Source organism: Talpa occidentalis, unplaced genomic scaffold (assembly GCF_014898055.3).
Source record: "Talpa occidentalis isolate TD23 unplaced genomic scaffold, MPIMG_talOcc4v2.1 talOcc4.8, whole genome shotgun sequence".
In the NCBI taxonomy this organism is placed as follows: domain Eukaryota; kingdom Metazoa; phylum Chordata; class Mammalia; order Eulipotyphla; family Talpidae; genus Talpa; species Talpa occidentalis.
Window position 1 is genome coordinate 49,213,279 of NW_023605194.1, and position 18,638 is coordinate 49,231,916.

General features: G+C 38.3%; 1 protein-coding gene across 1 annotated transcript; it reads right to left on the reverse strand.

The window, feature by feature from the left end:
• Window positions 1-3,887: 3,887 nt before the first annotated feature.
• On the reverse strand, window positions 3,888-4,979 carry LOC119233893 (rho-related BTB domain-containing protein 1-like). Its single transcript, XM_037496568.2, has 2 exons — window positions 4,745-4,979; window positions 3,888-4,099 (listed from the first exon to the last, which is right to left on the reverse strand). The coding sequence occupies exons 1-2, from the start codon at window positions 4,934-4,936 to the stop codon at window positions 3,992-3,994; spliced, it is 300 nt and encodes a 99-aa protein (XP_037352465.1). The 5' UTR covers window positions 4,937-4,979; the 3' UTR covers window positions 3,888-3,991.
• Window positions 4,980-18,638: the final 13,659 nt, after the last annotated feature.

The window sequence follows — 18,638 nt, forward strand, 5'->3', positions numbered from 1 at the left end:
CACAGGTCTGGCTCATGAGAAGCCCTAATTAAGTCATAGCTTCTGTCACCACCACCTCCTACACCATACGCTTTATTAAATGTTTGAAGGTTATCTGACTAAGGTAGATCAATTATGAGGAATATCAAGGAATGGAAACAATATCATTTGAAATATCTATGTGTAGTGTGACTACAGGAAATGGGCTCTGGGGCCTAGATGTCCTGTTGAGGGTACAGACCATCATACTTCTCTATTTTTAGTGCCAGGGACCTAAATGTGATCATTTCAGTCTTATATAATTTCAGGGAAAAACTTTTGAGTTGAGTGGTATCTCTTTATTTTTTTTTTTTTCAACTTCTGACTGAGTCTGTCACCACTTATATTATTTTGAAATTTTTTTTAATAATAAATTTTATTTTTATATTCCCCATACAATTGCAACCCCCCCATTCTGACCCCAATCCCTCCCCTCCCGCCCCCCACCCCCCAAAAAGTGTCTCTGGTTCATAGTTTTTTGTTGGAGTGGTATCTCTTTAAAAGAGGTTCCTTCCTCACCAAAAAAGAGCAGCTGATTACAGTCATGGTTACTATGTACAGTTTGTTCTTGACATTTTAAAAGACCCAGAAAAGAGATTCAAAAGTTCATCCAAAAGTGGATAGAAGGTAGGTGGAGAGAAGAAAGGCTACAAGTGAGCTGGAGTCACTCACTTCAGATGAGAGGGCTTGATAGATTTCAAATGTGTTAAGTGTTATGGTGCTAATGCTACTTTGCTATTTTTCATCTCCATCAAACAGAAGGACTCCTTTTAATACTTTTTCCTGGATGTATGATTTTCCATCTAACAAAAAAAGGGGCAAATAGATGACCCTTTGAGATCTCTCCTAGTTCTAAGACTTTGCACAAAAATGAAAGAGAAAACACACACCCAGCTCATTCAGGTGGGTGGTTTTCATTTACATCGATGTAAAATGAGGTTGAGGTAGTCTGCTCCAGTGGAAAGAGTGATGTCCCAGCATTAGGCAGAACTGGGTCTGCCTCTGAAACTCACTGTTGGCCAATCTATGGTAGTAAAGGAACTCAATACTATTCAACTGTAGCATGGAGATAAACTCTTCTTCCTAGCATTCCTGAATAGTTGAACCAAACTAATGTTGTCAAAGCACCTAATATTCTAGCCTTTGATATATTGGAGGGAATTTTGTAATTAGCTAAAAAGTGGGTTGAATAGTTGCTTTTAAATTATAAAGAACACAGTGATATTCTGGTTAGAGTTATACAAAGCTAAGAAAATTGCAAATTCCGGTTAGTGGACAGGCACCACCTTGGTCCACAGGATCCACTCTGCAAACTAGAGTTTGTTCATACCAAAGAATGTTTGAGGGGGCAACTTATTAATTACCCTGGTGCTAAGAAGCAGAGTAAACTTAAGGCGAGGTCTGAGGCATCTGCTATGAACCTGGTTTCTCTCACTGTTTTCACAAGAATCAAATGAATTATTTTTAAAAGGTTCCAAATATATTTCCAATATAAGGAATATATCACATCCCACTGACTCGTAATTCATGCCAAGTATAGTAAAAACATCAGTCAAACAACAGGTTTGCCAATAACTTATTTTCAGAAACTGTAATTAAGATTTTTTTTTCACGAATGACATGAAGCTAAAAATGGAAGTCATAAAGAAATTAAACAGCTCTCACATAGCAATAAATTGTTCTATAATGACAAAAAGAAACTCCTGCTACTATCAAACTTGTCCACAAAGATATATTTTTTTGGTGTGACACACAATACGATATTCTGTATTTAGTGTTTATAGAAAGATGCTGGGGTCCAAGACAGAACGGCTCTGGTTTTTGTTCTTTACTCGTGGTGGGAGCCCGGGCAGGATGCCTGGAGGCTGTGGAGAATCGGAAAAGACAGAGGAAATACAAGACACAAACATGCACATGATGTGAGGCTAGGAGACTCATCCAGAAACATGGGAGTGTTTCCTGAAACCCCTCTGTGCTGCTCAGACTTGGCTTGGAAAGAATGTCCTGTTTCCATCTAAAGGGGGAACAGGTTGCCGTAGATAGAACCAAACATTAGAGACTGGCGAGTAGAACAATGCCCTTTGAACTGATGGAGTCACATGAAAGATCAGCTTATTTTTGTTGGGAGTGAACAAGCACAGGCATGACACGTTGCAAAATGACCCCAGATCTGTCAGGTTGCTGGAAGAGGCCCAGGGTAGATTCCTGTCAATATCAGATCTATGAAGGTCACTGCACCATTAAATCCATCCTATACAGGAATCTCACATGATAATGAAGCAGCCCTTGTGTTACCACAATAAAAGTTTTACATTGTGGGATCAAGTTAAAATTATTTCAAAAGGTCAATTTCAAGTGGCAACAGACCACTAAGATGCTGAAATGTGGTCTCTAGAAACTCAACCCAAATATCTTAGTAAGTTTATCTTTTGGCCCATCTTTTTCTGGACTCGTTTTTAGAAGTGAGAGTGCAAAATGCCCTTTTGAAATGTATTCTACCTCTCCTTACTTTGCTTTAAATCATCACTTTATGAAGCTTCCTTTAAACCACAGAAATTGTAAATATGACTGCGCAGTCCTTACAGGCAGGTTCACATATTATTACTATTTTTGTGTGTGTGGAATAATTGAACCAAAGAGAAGACCAGAATGGCAACTAAAGATAGGAATCGAGGACATCACGGTAAGAGAAAATAGAACTAGAGAGGGAGTTCAGAAGAAAAGTGTCCATGATTCTGGGTATTAAGTTCAAGAGTTCTTTTAACATTAAAATCAATATGGACATATGGAAAGTTCTCTTTCTGGGATCCTCTCAACAAACTGGCCTAAATCACAGATTCTTTCAGTGTGTAAACTACTCAGGGATTGGGTAAAACCTTTCAGCAGTTTATTCAGTATTTTAGACCATTTGAATAAACACCAGTAAGTTTGTTCAGAGGCTTAACAGAGCTACTGGCTTGAAGAAATAGAGGTACTTTAGAAACACTTATCTCACTAAGTGTTAGAAATACTTACCAAGAAGTAACTCATGTATTTGGATTATCTAACTAATCCAATCCTGTGAGGTAACATGATGTTTGATGTGTACAAAGGACAACTGATCTATGAGGCCTTAATTCTAAACTTAAAATGAAATGTGTTAATTTACAGTTAAGGGGTTAAAAAAATAAATCTTTTTATCTGAATTTTGATAGCTATACCACATTCACCGACACTTTAATTTATGGTGATAAGAAGTTGTTAAATATTTTAAGGCACTTTGAGCATGTTCTACTCATATTAATGCCCTTCAAACTTTAATCTTTTCTTTACTGGATTTTTTTTCTTTTTTGGTTTAAATGGAAAATAGACATTAGCACTTCAGTTCATTTTGGAAAGGTACTTTGTAAAGTACCTTTGTACTTTGTAAAGACTTCAGAGATATTTTTCTTTCTTTTTAAAACGCAACCTTAAAATGAAAACAATAGACTTTTTGGATAACAAAGCTGAGAGCAAATAACATCAGACTCTGCTAATATGGTCATGAAAAGACCAACAGATCTTCTGAAGTGAGGTGACCAAGTGCTAAAACAACTTAAAATATTCTAACGGAAGTCAAATAAAGTATTACTTAGGAAAACAGCAATCAAAGCAGCCCAAGGTGGAGGGCACAACAGAATTCTTCTGCAGAAAATGTCACAGTTTAAGTAGCACTGGTTGTTTTAAATAAAATACTTCCTGGGAGAAGCCAAGTGATGAGGCAGACAACTTTTCTTGACATCAGGAAACAATGTTCTGTTTTTATGGTTTTTACTTTTCTTTTCTTTTTTTAGATACAGTGCAGAACACAACACTTTTCAAGGCCGTATGATGTGGTTTTTTTTTTTGTTTTTTTTTTTTTTTTTTTTGTTTGTTTATTTTTGGTTTATGACACAGCTGCAGGGTTTGGAAAGGAAACTGCACTCAAGTTCAACCACACCACACTCATCTGGGTTTACCTGCCATATGCAAAACGCCTGTCTTTGTGATGATCACCAAAAGTATCCCAAAGCCTGAGAGAAACACTCACTTCATCAACAACATCCCGGGAACGCTCCAAGACCTGCAGGAGACACATTTATGCTCAGTATTAATCAGAGGCTCCCCCAGAGAGGGATATTGGGGTTGGACCCCTCAAGGCCCATTTGATTCTCTTGTACTTTGCCTCCTTATTCCCTCTAATGGGACTTAAGTGAAGTTCTAAGTCTCTTCCTGGAGTCACATGACTCGTGTCTTCCTCATTCAGGATACCAGAGCCATACTCCCAAGCGTGCATTTTGTTTTTGTTTTCTCTCATGGCACTAAAATGGTTAGCTTTTGTCTTAAATGCAAAAATCATTCCTGCTCCCCACTCTTCCCCATCCCCCCTCTATCCCCATTTTTTAAAATCAGAGTGGCAATAGTGAGGATATGTCTTTAGGATTTTTTTTAAAGATTTATTTTATTTATTTATGTATACAAGAACTGGGGTGTATGCCAGAGGTGGGGGGTGGTGACAGGATTCACCAGAGACAGAGTGGGGAGCAGAAAAGGTGATCTACTGAGATACAATGCTGAGGGGAGCAGCAGGAGAGACAGGGGAGGTTAGCTCCCTGGCTGGGGATCCAACTGCAGTGGCTGGTGATAGCTTGATAGAGCTGAGTCTTTAACCCTTGCGCCACCAGGGAGGCCCGCCTTTAAGATCTTAAAGAAACATCATACATCTTACCTCCTGACAGACCCGGTACTGGTCAATTGCCCACACAGTTGGTACGTGTGTGGCCAGCAGCTGATACTGTGTCAGCGTGGTGTTACATGCTCTGGCACAGATCAGGCGAGTCTTCCCCACAGCGTTGTCTCCCACAACAACACACTTGATGGTTTCAACGTTGGGTCTTTCGTAGTCCATGTCAGTGTCCATTTATAAAACTCTGCAGTAAGAGAGTGGATAGCATGTTATGAGGACCCAGGCTTTCTAGAGCAACCAGAGACATGAGGAGTTCGGGCAGTCTTCTCTTTGGTTTAGGCACTTCATTGGGGTTGCTCAAACGTAAGCAAGAAGTTTGAAAGCTCATACCATGCCTAACCGAAACTTAAGCATTCTTTTTATATCTCACACAAATATAAAAACACCAGACTGTTATTCTGACCCCAAACAGCTTTCTGGTTAACATGTTATTTTCTCTTTGGTTTTCTCTAAACACAACCTGCCTACAGAGCCATCAGGCGAGTGGGGATTGCTGACACACACATCACTCACAAGCTTCTAGTGCTGAACCACGAAAGGGACCCATCGCTTACAGGTCTAAACTCAGATACTGAGGGATATGCTACCCTGACAATAGTGGTGTCCACATCATCACAGACTTCTAGTGACCAACTATCTTTTGTTAAAAAGATGTTTTCTATAAGTTCTAAACTATAACGATGACTGAGAGGAGAATCAAAGTACTCCCAATGTTAAAGAAGAGTATACTGCATTCTGAATTTTGATACATAGATAACATGAATGTATGCTTATTTACTCATTCATTTATTTTTATTAACCAAATAAATTCATTAAAAAAATATTCTCAAGTGAGGCACCACAAAGCAAGATTTGAAACTTTCTCTTCCTCTTTGTGTTTTCATCAAGAAGTCTGGAGCATATGGTAAAGAATGCTCTTTCTAAGATAAGGGCTACTCTGGAATTTTCCTGAAACCATAAAAAAAAAAAAAAAAAAAGTTGAATGAGAGTGGCTGAGTGAGGGAAAGGGAAAGCACTGCTTCTCCAGGGGAGGAATCTCCTCAGTCTGCTTCCAGCAGCAGCCGATGGGTGGCCGACCAAGTGAGATTTTCAGATTTTAATGTATTGTAATTGTTCTTTGATGAAGATGAAAAAACAGGTTAGATGGTCATATTTTAAATAATTGATAATGGTTTTAACAACTGTGGCATAGAAACTATTTAGATTAAGGCTAACATATTCCTGGAAATCAATAAGTATTTTCTCAAAAAAGATTTGAGAAAAATGATAATTTGGATAACGAGGTTAAGGGTATGTATAGAGGCAAAAAGATAAGGAAGACTATTAAGAAGAATGTTTTTTCTTAGTTAGAAACATCTGAACAAGGATTTGTCTCCTATAACACTCATAGGAGGTGTTAAACCCCAGACTGGAGGGCTACTTGGCAGGAGTGGAGTGAAGTGATTCAAGGAACAGATGTGTGGTGAGGTTAGAATGTGATCCTACACCGTGGAGAAGCTTAAAATAGACAGAACCTGTCCTCACCTGGAAAGCTTGATCCGGAAGGTCCTTGGTAGGGAAAGAGAATCATAAGTAAAATCTACAATGCTATTGATCAGTCAGGTGTGGTGACTTCTAAAATTAACCTCTTCAAAATTTAGCCTGAAAGTTCTGTGGTTTTATTAATGCCTTATTTAATAGTATAATGTGGCAAAAGCATGACTTTGGTATTAGATCATAGATTTTTCAAATACCCATTGGAGAACATTTGGCAAAATGTGGAGACATTTCAGTTGTCACAATGGGTGTGTATGTGTGGCGGGGTTGGGGGGTGGGTTTGTTCCTGGCTTCTAATAAGCAGAGGGCAGAAATGCAGTTAATCCTATTACTAAGATCAGAACAGGCCCCACAACAAAGAATTCTCCACATCACAGCGTCAAAGGCAAGAAGCCCTGCCTTAGATGGACATAACATTCCCTAATTTCCTGTCATTTAACTTTGGGCAAGTTATTTGCACTTAATGACTTTCAGTTTCCTCATCTGCCCAGGGGAAATTGTAATACCATCTCCTAATATTGTTGTGAGGATGAGGGAAACTGATGTTTTATGTGCAGTACCTGACACAATGATGGCTTCAAAAATTATAATCATGATGCTGAAGATGGATCTCTTTACATGGCAAAATTGAGGCAGGTAGAAGGCCAGAATTACATGCAAAATCATAAACTTAAAAATAACAAGCGCCAGTAAGAAAGATACAATTTAGTAGAGGAAATAAAGGTGATTCATTGAAAACTGAGGAACAAAGAAGCAAGGTGGAGCCACAGTTGACTTTATGCAATGAGGGCAGAAAAGGTTCTGGGTGGGGAGGGGAGAGGAGAGCATGTCATAGTTAACTAAAGGATAACAGAGTTCGAAAGGTAGGTTAAAAATATTTTTATGGGACATTTCTAGATTCTAGAAAAAAAATGGTAACACTTCTTAACAGTCCATGACAAGTTTTCGGTGATATTACCATGGGATAATGTGTGAAAAAGACAGGTTTCATAACTCTGGAACCTGAGGAATATTATTTTGAATTTCCTGCGTGGTGGAAAACCTTACTTATTTTGAGAGTAAATTTTATTTAAATTTTTTAGATAGGCAGAAATCACAGGAGCCAATCCCTAAAACTTGGTGGAATGTTTGGGATATGACAGAGAAAAACAAAGAGTTGGTTTTCTTGACTTGCAAACTAGCTTTAATAGCAGTTCTCAAAGAGGAATCTCCCAAATAATTTGAATCATGGCAGTATTGGTGGTATAGTTGTATACCTTTAGAGAAGCTTTAGAGAAGACTACTTTGATGGGGGCAGAAGCCCTGCTAGCTTTATATTAAGGCTATGATTACAAAAGCTATCATTTCTTATTTATAGATATATCTCATGCATAAGCACAGTTCCAGAAAGGATTTCTGTGTCAAAGGTAAGAATTACATTCATGAGTCCTCTTATCTCCAGTAAGCTGCTCAAAACTGAAGTGACTGCAAAAGTGTTGAGCTTTGTGCAAAAAGGACAACATGCAAGGAAATAAAAGGCAGGGCAAAATTAGATGTTTATAGTTCAGGTCACTCATTTTAGACATGGAATTTTCAGGAGCTGTTTGCTGAATTTCCTTTTTTTGCGGGGGAGTGGATAGAAATTTATTTTGTAGCAATCTAGAAGGCATTTTAAGAATAAGAAGTCATAGCCAACGATGGAAATACATGTTACATTTGTATTGTAAACCAATTTTTCTTCTGTTACATATAAACAAATAAACATTAAATTATAGTAGTAATTATAAAATATGCAATTTAATCCTTCTTGTTATGAGCCTTAATTTATCCATATTTTGTACTCTTCTGGGTGAATGAGCTCTTAGGACCATCTGGATAATGACTCTATGCTTTTTGATTTTTATTTACCTAGAATGAGAGTAATGGATATTACTCATTTAACACTGTTCAAATTTTACCATCATAAATCCTGCTGATCTATGGGAAAATCCATTTGCCTTTAGATACATATCTGAAGATGAACTTCATTTCATACTTTCACTGAATCCTCAAGTTACTGAGTCTGACGGTTTAAAATACTGAAGAATCTCTCTACGTACTCTGGAAGTCAGAAGTGGTCATTGAAACTGACAAGTGAGCAAAATAATATGGAGGTTGGGAATTAAAGGACTTGGTGAGGAGTCCTGAGTGCCAATGTCTACGAGCTAAAAGGCTAATTCATGGTGATGATCTCCTGGCTACCAAATTAGCCCATCTGGCTTGGTTACCTCCATATCTGCCTCTGCATTTATTACTGTCACCGACTGGGTTAGAGGTCACTCCTCCACATTCACCACCAAGTCAGCCTTCTTGTAGTGTCCACATGATGAATCATCTCACACCCTAGCCTCATAGTTTCTTTACCTCTTCAATACCAGTGGTCTTTGTCATACTCAAATTATTCCTACTTCTTGATCAGGTGGTGGATATTTGGTACTCAGAAACATTTTAGCCATGAAACATCAGAATTTCAAAAACTTACTCTCAGAACAAAAACTCCTGTCCTCATAGCCTGTGCTAGATGAAATTTGGCTGCTTCAGCAGCTCCCAGCAGGGGATGAAATCTATTCCCTTCCTCCTTATTTTGAGCTAGGCTTGTGACTGCTTGACCCAATTCAAAAGATCGTGGTGGAGGTGATGCTGTATGAGTTCTGGAGTCAAAGCTACCAGAGGGCCTATGTTTCTACCTTCATGCTTGGAATGTAGTCCTAGGCTGTCATCTAAGGGAGTTGGCTTGGCCTAGCAAAATATGTGAATTTACAGTGAGTACAACCAAGGTGGCACTGCCAGTGGCCATCACCGTTGCCACATAATGTGAGCCCATCTTGGATCTTCTAGTCCAGCCAAGTTTCTAACTGAATGTACCTATACGAGTGAGCCCAGTGAAGGAATCACCTAACCAACCTATAGAAACATGAAAAATAACAAATCATTGTTTTAAGCCACCAAGTTTTGGAGTGGTTTGTTATGTTGTAATAGCTGGCAAACATAATATCTTAGGAAAATCACAAGAATCTTGATGCCTCCATTTAAATAAAATCAAATTATTTGCCCTGTTTCTGTAGATGAGCTTTTCCACCCAGAATTGATGGATCATGCCAAATTTTCCCCTCATTATCACTCTCAACTTTTGTACAACATGTTTGGTAGGTAGAATAATGGTCTATCACAGAGGTTCACATTCCAATCTCTGGGATCTGTAAATATGTTCTGTTATATGCCATGGGAAATGGGCAGCAGATGGAATTAAGGTTGCTAATCAGCTGACTTTACTACAAGGAGATTATCCTGAACTATCTGGAGAGAAGCATGAAATCACAAGGGTCCTTTAATTGTGGAATAAGGAGAGAGAAGGGAGTCTGAGTCAAAGAGAAATATAAACATGCTATGCTGCCTGGCTTTGAAGATAGAAGAAAGGACCCAAAGCCAAAGAATGCAGGTGACCTGTGGAACGTGGGAAAGGTAAGGATATAGATCTTCCCCTACGGCTTCCTGATGGAACATTCCTGCCAGCACCTTGATTTTAGCCCAGTGAGAACCATTTCAGACTTCTGACCTTCACAACTATAAGATAACAAATGTGCTGGTTTAAGTCATTAAATTTTTGGTAACTTGTTTACAGCAGCAATAGGAAACTAAAGCAACATGCTTTAACCACATAAAATAGCTTTGTAGACTCTGAATGTTGTTTGCTGCCTTGGCATCTTTACAAATACCATTCCTTCTGCAACCCTCTACTGTTCCTTATCTGTCTAGCAATTTCTCCTAGTTTTTAAAAACCTTGTTTCATATATTAACTCATCTAAAAGCTTTCCTAACTTCCTTGATGCTCCACTGATGAGTCAACTTTCTCCTCTGTGCAAATAAATGATTCTGGGAGAAGCAATCACAAACACAGACACACATTCTCACACTCACTCATTTTTTTTCTATATTAGAAAGTCATTGAATGGTGATGTTGAGTTTTTAATATTCTTCTCTGTGGTTACACCTTGAAAGTACCCCTCTCATGCACTTAATGAATCATCAAGTGTTTCTAGGGTATCACTATGTGCTGAAGTATTTAAAATATATGAGTACACAATGCCCCTCTATGTACAGCTTTCTCTGACTATTCACTCAGGTCCAACAGTCTCCAAATTTAGCTGTGACTGTCTTACGCTCAACCATGGCAAAACAGTGACAGAGCCAAATGTGACCTCAGCTGCCCTGTTCTCTTCTTTAAATCATTCCCCTTCCCATGATGACACCGCACCCCCACCTTCGGTCCATGAGATGATAACCTTCATCGTGTTCCATCACTCTCTTATGAAACAGGTTCTTGGGAAGTGCCAGGCACATTTACTCCCTCAATCACACTACATGTCAGATTCTTGTTTCCATAATTCAGTAATTCAGGGGCACTGTTGTTGATTCAACTGAAGATACCCCTGCTTGCTCCATAGAGGTGCACTTTAGTATTACCACCACTATCTGAACTCAGGTGAGAGTACTGTTCTCTTCTCACATTAGAAATTCAAAAATTAGGGAGAGTGGCCAGGGAAAAGTTTATATTTATCTCAGACACCTCACTTGACATCTCTTAATTGTTCCACATCATCCTACCATCAGAATGTGCTGCCTCTTATCATCCTTTTTGCTATGACTCTTGTTACATTTGCTATTTCAATCAAGGCATGTTGAGCAGTCTGCTTAAAGGCAAAATCTAAGGCCCATAGAGGCCTTTGTAATTTTAGCTTCCTTTAGCTGTGCATAAACAGTTTGAACAATACTATTGCAGAGTTTATATTTTCTTGTCCCTTAGGAAAGCATATATCTTCACTTTAAGAAATAATTTAATTTGTTCATTAAAAACATATGAGTGGAACACATTTTAGAGTATTTGAAGAGTTAGCTCCAAAAGAAAACCAGAATTTTATGTTATTTACAAAAACAAAAGGGAAGTGTTAAGAGTTGCATAATAACTATAGCCAACAGCCAAATTGCAACTGTGCAGATTTCATTATCCTGAGCTCTTAATCACCAGTCCAAGGCAGGCAGGAGCTGCTTCCTGCATAATATAGACATCTCAGCTGGAATGCAGAACGGGTCCAGAGCTGGGAGAGACGGTAAGGGCTGGGCAGGGCTGGGCTTCCCGAAATCAAAACTTCATATAAATACATCTCCAGGATAAAATTGCCTTTCAGCAATTAAATCAACAACATCTTTGTAACAGAAAGTTTTGATTTAAAAAAAAAAAAAGGAGAGAGAAGAGATTAAGTAACAGGAATGGCACTGCAAAGAAGTCCAGGAATACACATAATAGGAGGTGCTTTTTGAAAACATCCGCTCACATCTTCACCAGAACCCTTTGATAATGGAGATCAACTACACAAGATCATGCTATTTTTTTTTAAACTCGGTGTCGGGGTGGGGGAGATGAACTATGATTAGAGATAAACTTCCTCTTCTCTCTTTCTACCACCCTTATAAATGCTTCCCTCCCCCCATCAAAAAAAAAAAAAAAAAAAAGGCAGATCAAAAAATGACTTGAAAGTTGCATACAAATTCCAGGGTAGATTTCGAAACCACATTCTAGAAACATTACTGGCCTACTTTAGTCTACAAATATGTCATGTAGCCTCTCCTTTGACAATTCTGTTTGCATTACTACTTCTGCTCAAAGCCTTTCTCATGCTCCTAGTCCACCCCCCTCAATGGGTTCTCCACTGTCAGGACTCAAGCAGTCTCATTTGGTTAAAGGAATGTAGTCCGAGCACTAAGTGAGTGCAAAGTCTAAAGGTATACAGTAGTAAACAAGTCATGTATGTTTCTTACCCTCATGAACCTCAGAATCAGGTGGGAAAGAGAACTAAATATAATCATAAATGTGATAAGTTCCTTGAGGAAAAATAAAAGTGTGTTTTGAGAGAAAATAATGGGCAGGAGACCTGCAGGAAAAATGAAGGAGGCCTCTGCGAGGATGTCCCATTTCCCTGCTATCTGAAGGAAAAGGAAGGACTCAGTCCCAAGATGGAAAAGGAAGCAGGTCGGAAAAGTTAGAGTGAAGGGGCCCAGGGAGAGGGGAGGTTAGAGAGGCAGCCCGAGCCAGGTCGGCTTGGCCTTTTAGGCCACTGTCAGTTTATATTCTGAATTTAGCGAGAAGCCACTGAAGAGTTTTACAGAGAAGCAGCAGGATCTGATTTGTTTTGTAAAAGAATCACTGTTATCACTGAGATTGCTGTGTGGCGAACACAGCACAGGGGATCTGAGCAGTGGCAGAAGGACCAGTTAGGAAGCTCCAAAATGCTCCCAGGGAGCAAAGGACAGTGGGTTGGAGTGGTGTGAAATCAACAGATACAAGTTACATTTTGGAAGAAGATGTACTCAAAACATTCTTCCTTTTTACCATCTCCTAGGGCATTTATCAGAGGCTGGTTTATAATATTGACAATTATGTTTATGTATATTTTGCTTCCATCCCATCAAGATTAAAATTTTCGATACCAGAGACTATTACTCATCTTTCAGTCCTCAGATCTTTTCACAGTGGCTTGGCCATATTGGCTTTTAATAAGTATTTGTTCAGCTAATAATGAAAGTACAGTTACTTCACCTTGCTTAGAAAACCTCCCCTTGGGGCTGGCAGAGAGCTTGAACTCTACTATCTGGTTATTATCAATAAATGGCCTCAAAAGCAGCAGCATGTGGCTGAGCTTGTTGTCAGTGAGAGAACACCGTGAGGGACATCTGTGTGGCCCATCACAAGAGTAATATTTGACAGATGGCATTGCATGAGTTAGGGCTTCCTAGCAGGAAGAGCATCAGTAACCATGGGAACCACCAAGGACCAGGCCCTTCCACCAAAAGGGGAGGTGGGGACAAAAGGGAGCCCCAATAAAAGTAGACAGGCATGGCTGAGGCTAGGATCTGATTTAGAAAAATAGAGGAGTGTAATCATTTATTATGTCTAGTGCTTAGAACCAATTTATGACCTTAGTAATATTTCCATCTGAGTCTCAACTATTCTCACTAACATCTTAAGTCAAGGAATTCCCAACCCTTTATGAGTCACTGCTTGGCTGGGAAAGAAGGAAAAAATGGGAGGCACATATACTCACTACATCTGGGGAATGATTTCTAAAGGACATGAGAGTGAATCTTCGACAAGGGAGTTCAATCTATGCCGGAAAGAGCCACGTCACAAGACATACTTAGCTGGATTTCAAGACAAGATATCAATGAAAGAACAGATGCTTTGGATCCCCCCACCCACCTACCCTCAGCTCACTAAAATTAACATTATTCAAGACAGCAGATTCAGTTACAGTATCAGAAACTAAGGAAAAGGAGTAAACATATACTAGTAGTGGAAGGAATTGTGCCCAATTCATTTCCACAAAGTCAAGTGAGAAAGTCAGTGAAGACAAGCAGATAGAGAGCACATTTCAATAAGGAAGAGAATGGGCCTGGGAGGTGAGCAAGATACTCTAAGCTACAGATGTCCGGGATCTGGAGTAACAAGAGTTGGCATTGGTGGGAAGAGTAGTTTGTGGAACCACCAAAAGCATTAGGAACCCAGCATGCTGCTACCAGGGAAGAGTAGTCTCCAGTGACTGTCCTGTATGAGGATGGAGCAGGCAGGCAGTGCTGAGCCTGGGAAAGACTTTTGTTTTTGCCCCTTTCAGCCTGCTCAACCAGATCTTTTTAACTGTGACAGAAGCGAATGATCTCGCGAGGTCAATGCAAGAGGAGTGGGAGGGGGGAGACACAGCATGCAGTCCCTAAGCCTAAACACTGCTGTATTTTCAGTAGTGACATTCCTTACCATTGTCCTACTTTTAAAAGTTCCCTCAATTGATACCACTCTGAGTAGCTTTCCTTGTTTGCTCGAGGACTAGGTGAGTTTCTGGTACTATTTAGTGCCCCGCCTTGGTTACTGACAGAGCTAAGGTTATACAAGGGTATATACTTCTACGTACTATGCAATATACTTCCATCTTTGACCAGGATGAATCCTTTTTTTCCCCATGGATGGCGTAAGCAGAGACCATTCAACATACAGTCTGTTAAAAACCTGATGCACAGCAAAGGATTAGTAGTAAAAGATGTAGAGGAAAGGTCTGCTGAAGTAGATATGCTGTAAGAAACAGCAGAAGAAAAAATTTTTTAAAGTATTTAATCCGTATACTTGATCATGCAAAGGAAGACAATGCAGAATATAAGCTAACAGCAGATGAAACTATAAATAGGAAATAGGAGTAGTAAAAGCCATGTATAAATTAAATACAAAGTAGCCAAATTAAAACCCATACTGGCAACAGTAAAGAGCAGCCTTGAAAATGTAGTATTATAAAATGGATTAGTGAGGTAAAGATGAAACATGAGACGGTCTCTAAAAAGAAGGAAGTGATGATGTAATGAAATAATAGAAAAGGGGCTAACTGAGAATGTAATCCCCTGGAGAGAATGGGTTCTTAAAGAACTAGAGGAGCCAAGTGTGATTTAATGGAACAAAATTATCCCAACACAAAGAGGAAGAAGGGGAGGAGAGGCCAAGGAGTAGAAGAAAAAGGAGAAAAATAAGACTTTAAATCTATAAATGTTTCAGTAAAATGTTTAAATGTTAATGGCAAAAAGTAATTGAATAATAATCTAATAATTATCCTGACTGTCATATTATTTCTATAAAGAAATAATAATATGGATGACTATTAACTTGAACAACATTCACTATTTTAAGATAGTAGAAAAAACACAAAGACTTAGAGAAAGGATCTAATAACATATTTCTCAATCATCAAGTTGTGATTTACGGGAGGACAACATAAAGCTTTTTTTATATCAAAGATTTAGGAGACAAAAAATTTCAGATTGCTATAAGGAATCAGAGTGGCCAATTTTATTATATAAATAAAACATAAACAAGTTTTATAAATGTAATGAGGAGAAATTAATGAAAATAACTGAAACACATAAGATGAAAAATCAGAGTTGATATCAGATTAAGAAAGCAAAATAGGGCCTCCCTGGTGGCACAAGGGGTTAAATCTCAGCACTGTAATGCTATCAGCAGCCACTTCAAGCTAGAGTTGATCCCTGGCCAGGGAGCTAACCCATATAGTGCAGCAGACCTCTCCTGTCTCACCCATTGCTCCCCTCAACAGTGTATTTCAGTAGATCTGCCTGTTCTGCTCCCCACTCTGTCTCTGGTGAATCCTCTCACTCCCTCCCTCGCACCTCTGGCCTACACTCCAGCTCTTGCATGCATAAATAAATAAAATAAATCTTAAAAAAATAAAAGCAAAATAAAAAGTAACATATAGAGGATCCGAATAGCATAAATAATAGGGTTAAATTAATAAGTATTCCACATTAAAAAAAATCTATACTGAAAGAGTCCACTTCCTTATCTTGGCATATTTACAACAGCTGACCATATTCTGGATCAAAAAATCCCCAAAGCATAAATTATACCAACCAAATTCTCTAACCACAAAGAAAGAAGTAGAAAAATTTAAAGGAAAATTTTATGGCAACATTAAAAACCTCAACCACATGGAAATTCTAAAAATACTTTGATATTTTGATACTTTGATAATTAATCTAAGGAAATAGCTTTATAAACAAAAATTGTCTAAAAGCAAGTACATTTATCATATTTTTATTAACAATCAAAAACAATGGAAATAATCCAATGTATGATAAGTGGGGGAGTAATTAATTAATGTATTTAATATGTGATCTTGGGCAATTACTTAATCTCTCTAAATCTCTATTTCCTTATCTACAAACTGGGGATAATTACCTTCTTCAATGGGTTGTTGTAAAGATTAAATTAGAAAATTCCTGTAAAATATTTTAATCACTATGCCTGGCATTAAGAGAACACTCAGTAAGTTTTACCTATTAAGATTGTCATTATCTAAAATTATGTTTATGGTGAGATTGCAATAATATAGCAAAATAACACTGCTACACTGAGGGTAAAGAACAGGATGGTAATTCTAAATATTGTTGATGAAAGTTATGTAAACAAGTATGTGTAAGTCAAATAAAATCAGGCCACCTCATTCTCTCACATTAAGTACCATCTTAGCACAGTGACACATCTAAAAGAAATCCAAATGTGACTTGTATAAAGCCCTGAAAACAACATGTGTATTTAAGAATCGAGAGGTGTGGCTCACATAATATAAGAGGCATCTTGCAGGAAAAGTCCTAAAATCCTGTGGAATCTTTCCTTAGGGGTATCTCATCTTGTGACAACTGCTCAAATCTGTCATTTTGCCTCTCAGGATCCCAGACCTTTTCCCTTCAGGTTCATTTTCACCCCCTCGTACTTGACTACCCATTGCTCTTGGCTTCCTTGTTCTGCATGTCCATCTATTATACCTCTCTCCCTCAACTAAATGGATCTTCTTTAGGACCAGTTTCTCCTTGGCGGGGGTGGGGGGGTGATGGGTGGGAATAACTAAGTGAATATAAAATATAATAATCATGTCTTTGTCATCTTAAGGGAACCAACACTGACTTTTTTCCCTGTAACAGTTCACAGAAAAACATGGAAAAGAAGTACACTGGACAAGTACAGTGATTGTTGCTGAATAATGGGGATATAACTTGTTTTTGCCATTTTTCTTCTTTCCTTTGGTTTCCAAATATTCTACAGTGAAAGTATACTACTCTTTGTTTGTAATTGAGATAAAATTCACATGCCTTAAACTCATCCTTTAAAATGCCTAATTCAGTGTTTTTCAGGGTGGTTACCAAGCTGTACAACCATCTCCACTACTTAATTCTAGAACATTTTTATCACTACCCCAAAGAAATCTTGTGCCTATTAGCAGTCATTTCCAGTTCCCTTTCCCCCAGCTCCCAAGACCACTTATCTACTTTCTGTCTCTCTGGGTTTGCCTGTTCTGGACATTTCATATAAATGGAGTCCTGACATACAATATGGGGCCTACTGTATCTGTCTTCCACTTAGCATAATGTTCACAGTTCATCCATGTTGTACCATGTACTAGTCATTCATTTCTTCTATGGCTGAATAATATTCTTAAATGTTTTATATAATGGGAAAAAATTTTAGTTTTTAAAAAAGTGATTAGCACGTAAGCTTAACCCTTGATAATTGTACTAACCATATAAGGTCCAATAATTTTTCCAACGATTTTCAAAAATAAATCCAATAATTTTTAGTGATGTTTAAGTTGTTTCTTGAAACCAAATCTTTATGGAACATATTTATTTCTAACTCAAGTATTCATCTAAAAAACCTATAAGAATCTAAATAATTTATTGAATATCAGGCACAGAAATTGAACCACATACAAAGATAGCTGTGGACACCAAGGATACAATTAAAGTATATATACAATTCTATCTTAAACAGAAGATGGGACAAATTTGGTTTTTAAATTTTTAGTGTTCAGAATGTTTTACTATGGTAACTGAAATGAACAATTTTAAGAAATTGTTTGGAAACATAGCACATAAAATAATCTGGCAGACAATTGTAGTTATGATATTTTAAGCTTGGATCAACACAGTGTAATGCAGCTTTACATTTATTAAGAAGAAAGAAGTTCCAAATCTGTTTGCATTATGCATGCTGTGCATGTGTGATTTGCACCTACAAATCACAAACAGATAAATGTGACTGATACAGACTCAGTGCATGAATTTATTGCTATGATCTTTTTTTTTTTAAAGATTATTTATTTATTTATTTATACAAGCACTGGGTACAGTCAGAAGCGCAGGAGGGTGAGAGAATTCACGAGAGCCAGAGCGGGGAGCAGAACAGGCAGAAGGACCGAAGTACACTGCTGAGGGGAGCAGCGGGCGACAGGAGAGGTCTGCGCGCCATGCGGGACCCTCCTCCGGTGGCCGGGGAGCAGCCGGGGATCGAACCGGCGCTGTAGAGACCGTGGGCAGCTTCGCAACCCAGCGCTCAAACCGCTGCGCCACCGGGGAGGCCCTATTGTTATGATCTTTACTTGGAAAGGCAGATTCTACACATTTTCACAGTGCAAAGGAATAGTTCAATCAATGCAGACCACAGCTAGCTCATCTAAAGAAAGGGTTCAGTGAAAAATCAAAAATCTGTAAATTACTAACTTAAGAACATAAAACAGGGGTTTTATATACCGTGAGAGTGCATTGGGGTGGTGATAGAAGAAAAATGCTGGCGGTGTCTGATTCTTGATCTCAGGGCTGGTACGCTGAGTTTGCAAAAATTCAACAAACTGTATGTACTCTTGTGATCTGTACCCATTTCTCTACATGTTATACTTCAAAAAAAAATGTAAGTTAAAAAAATAAAGCAACAAAAGAC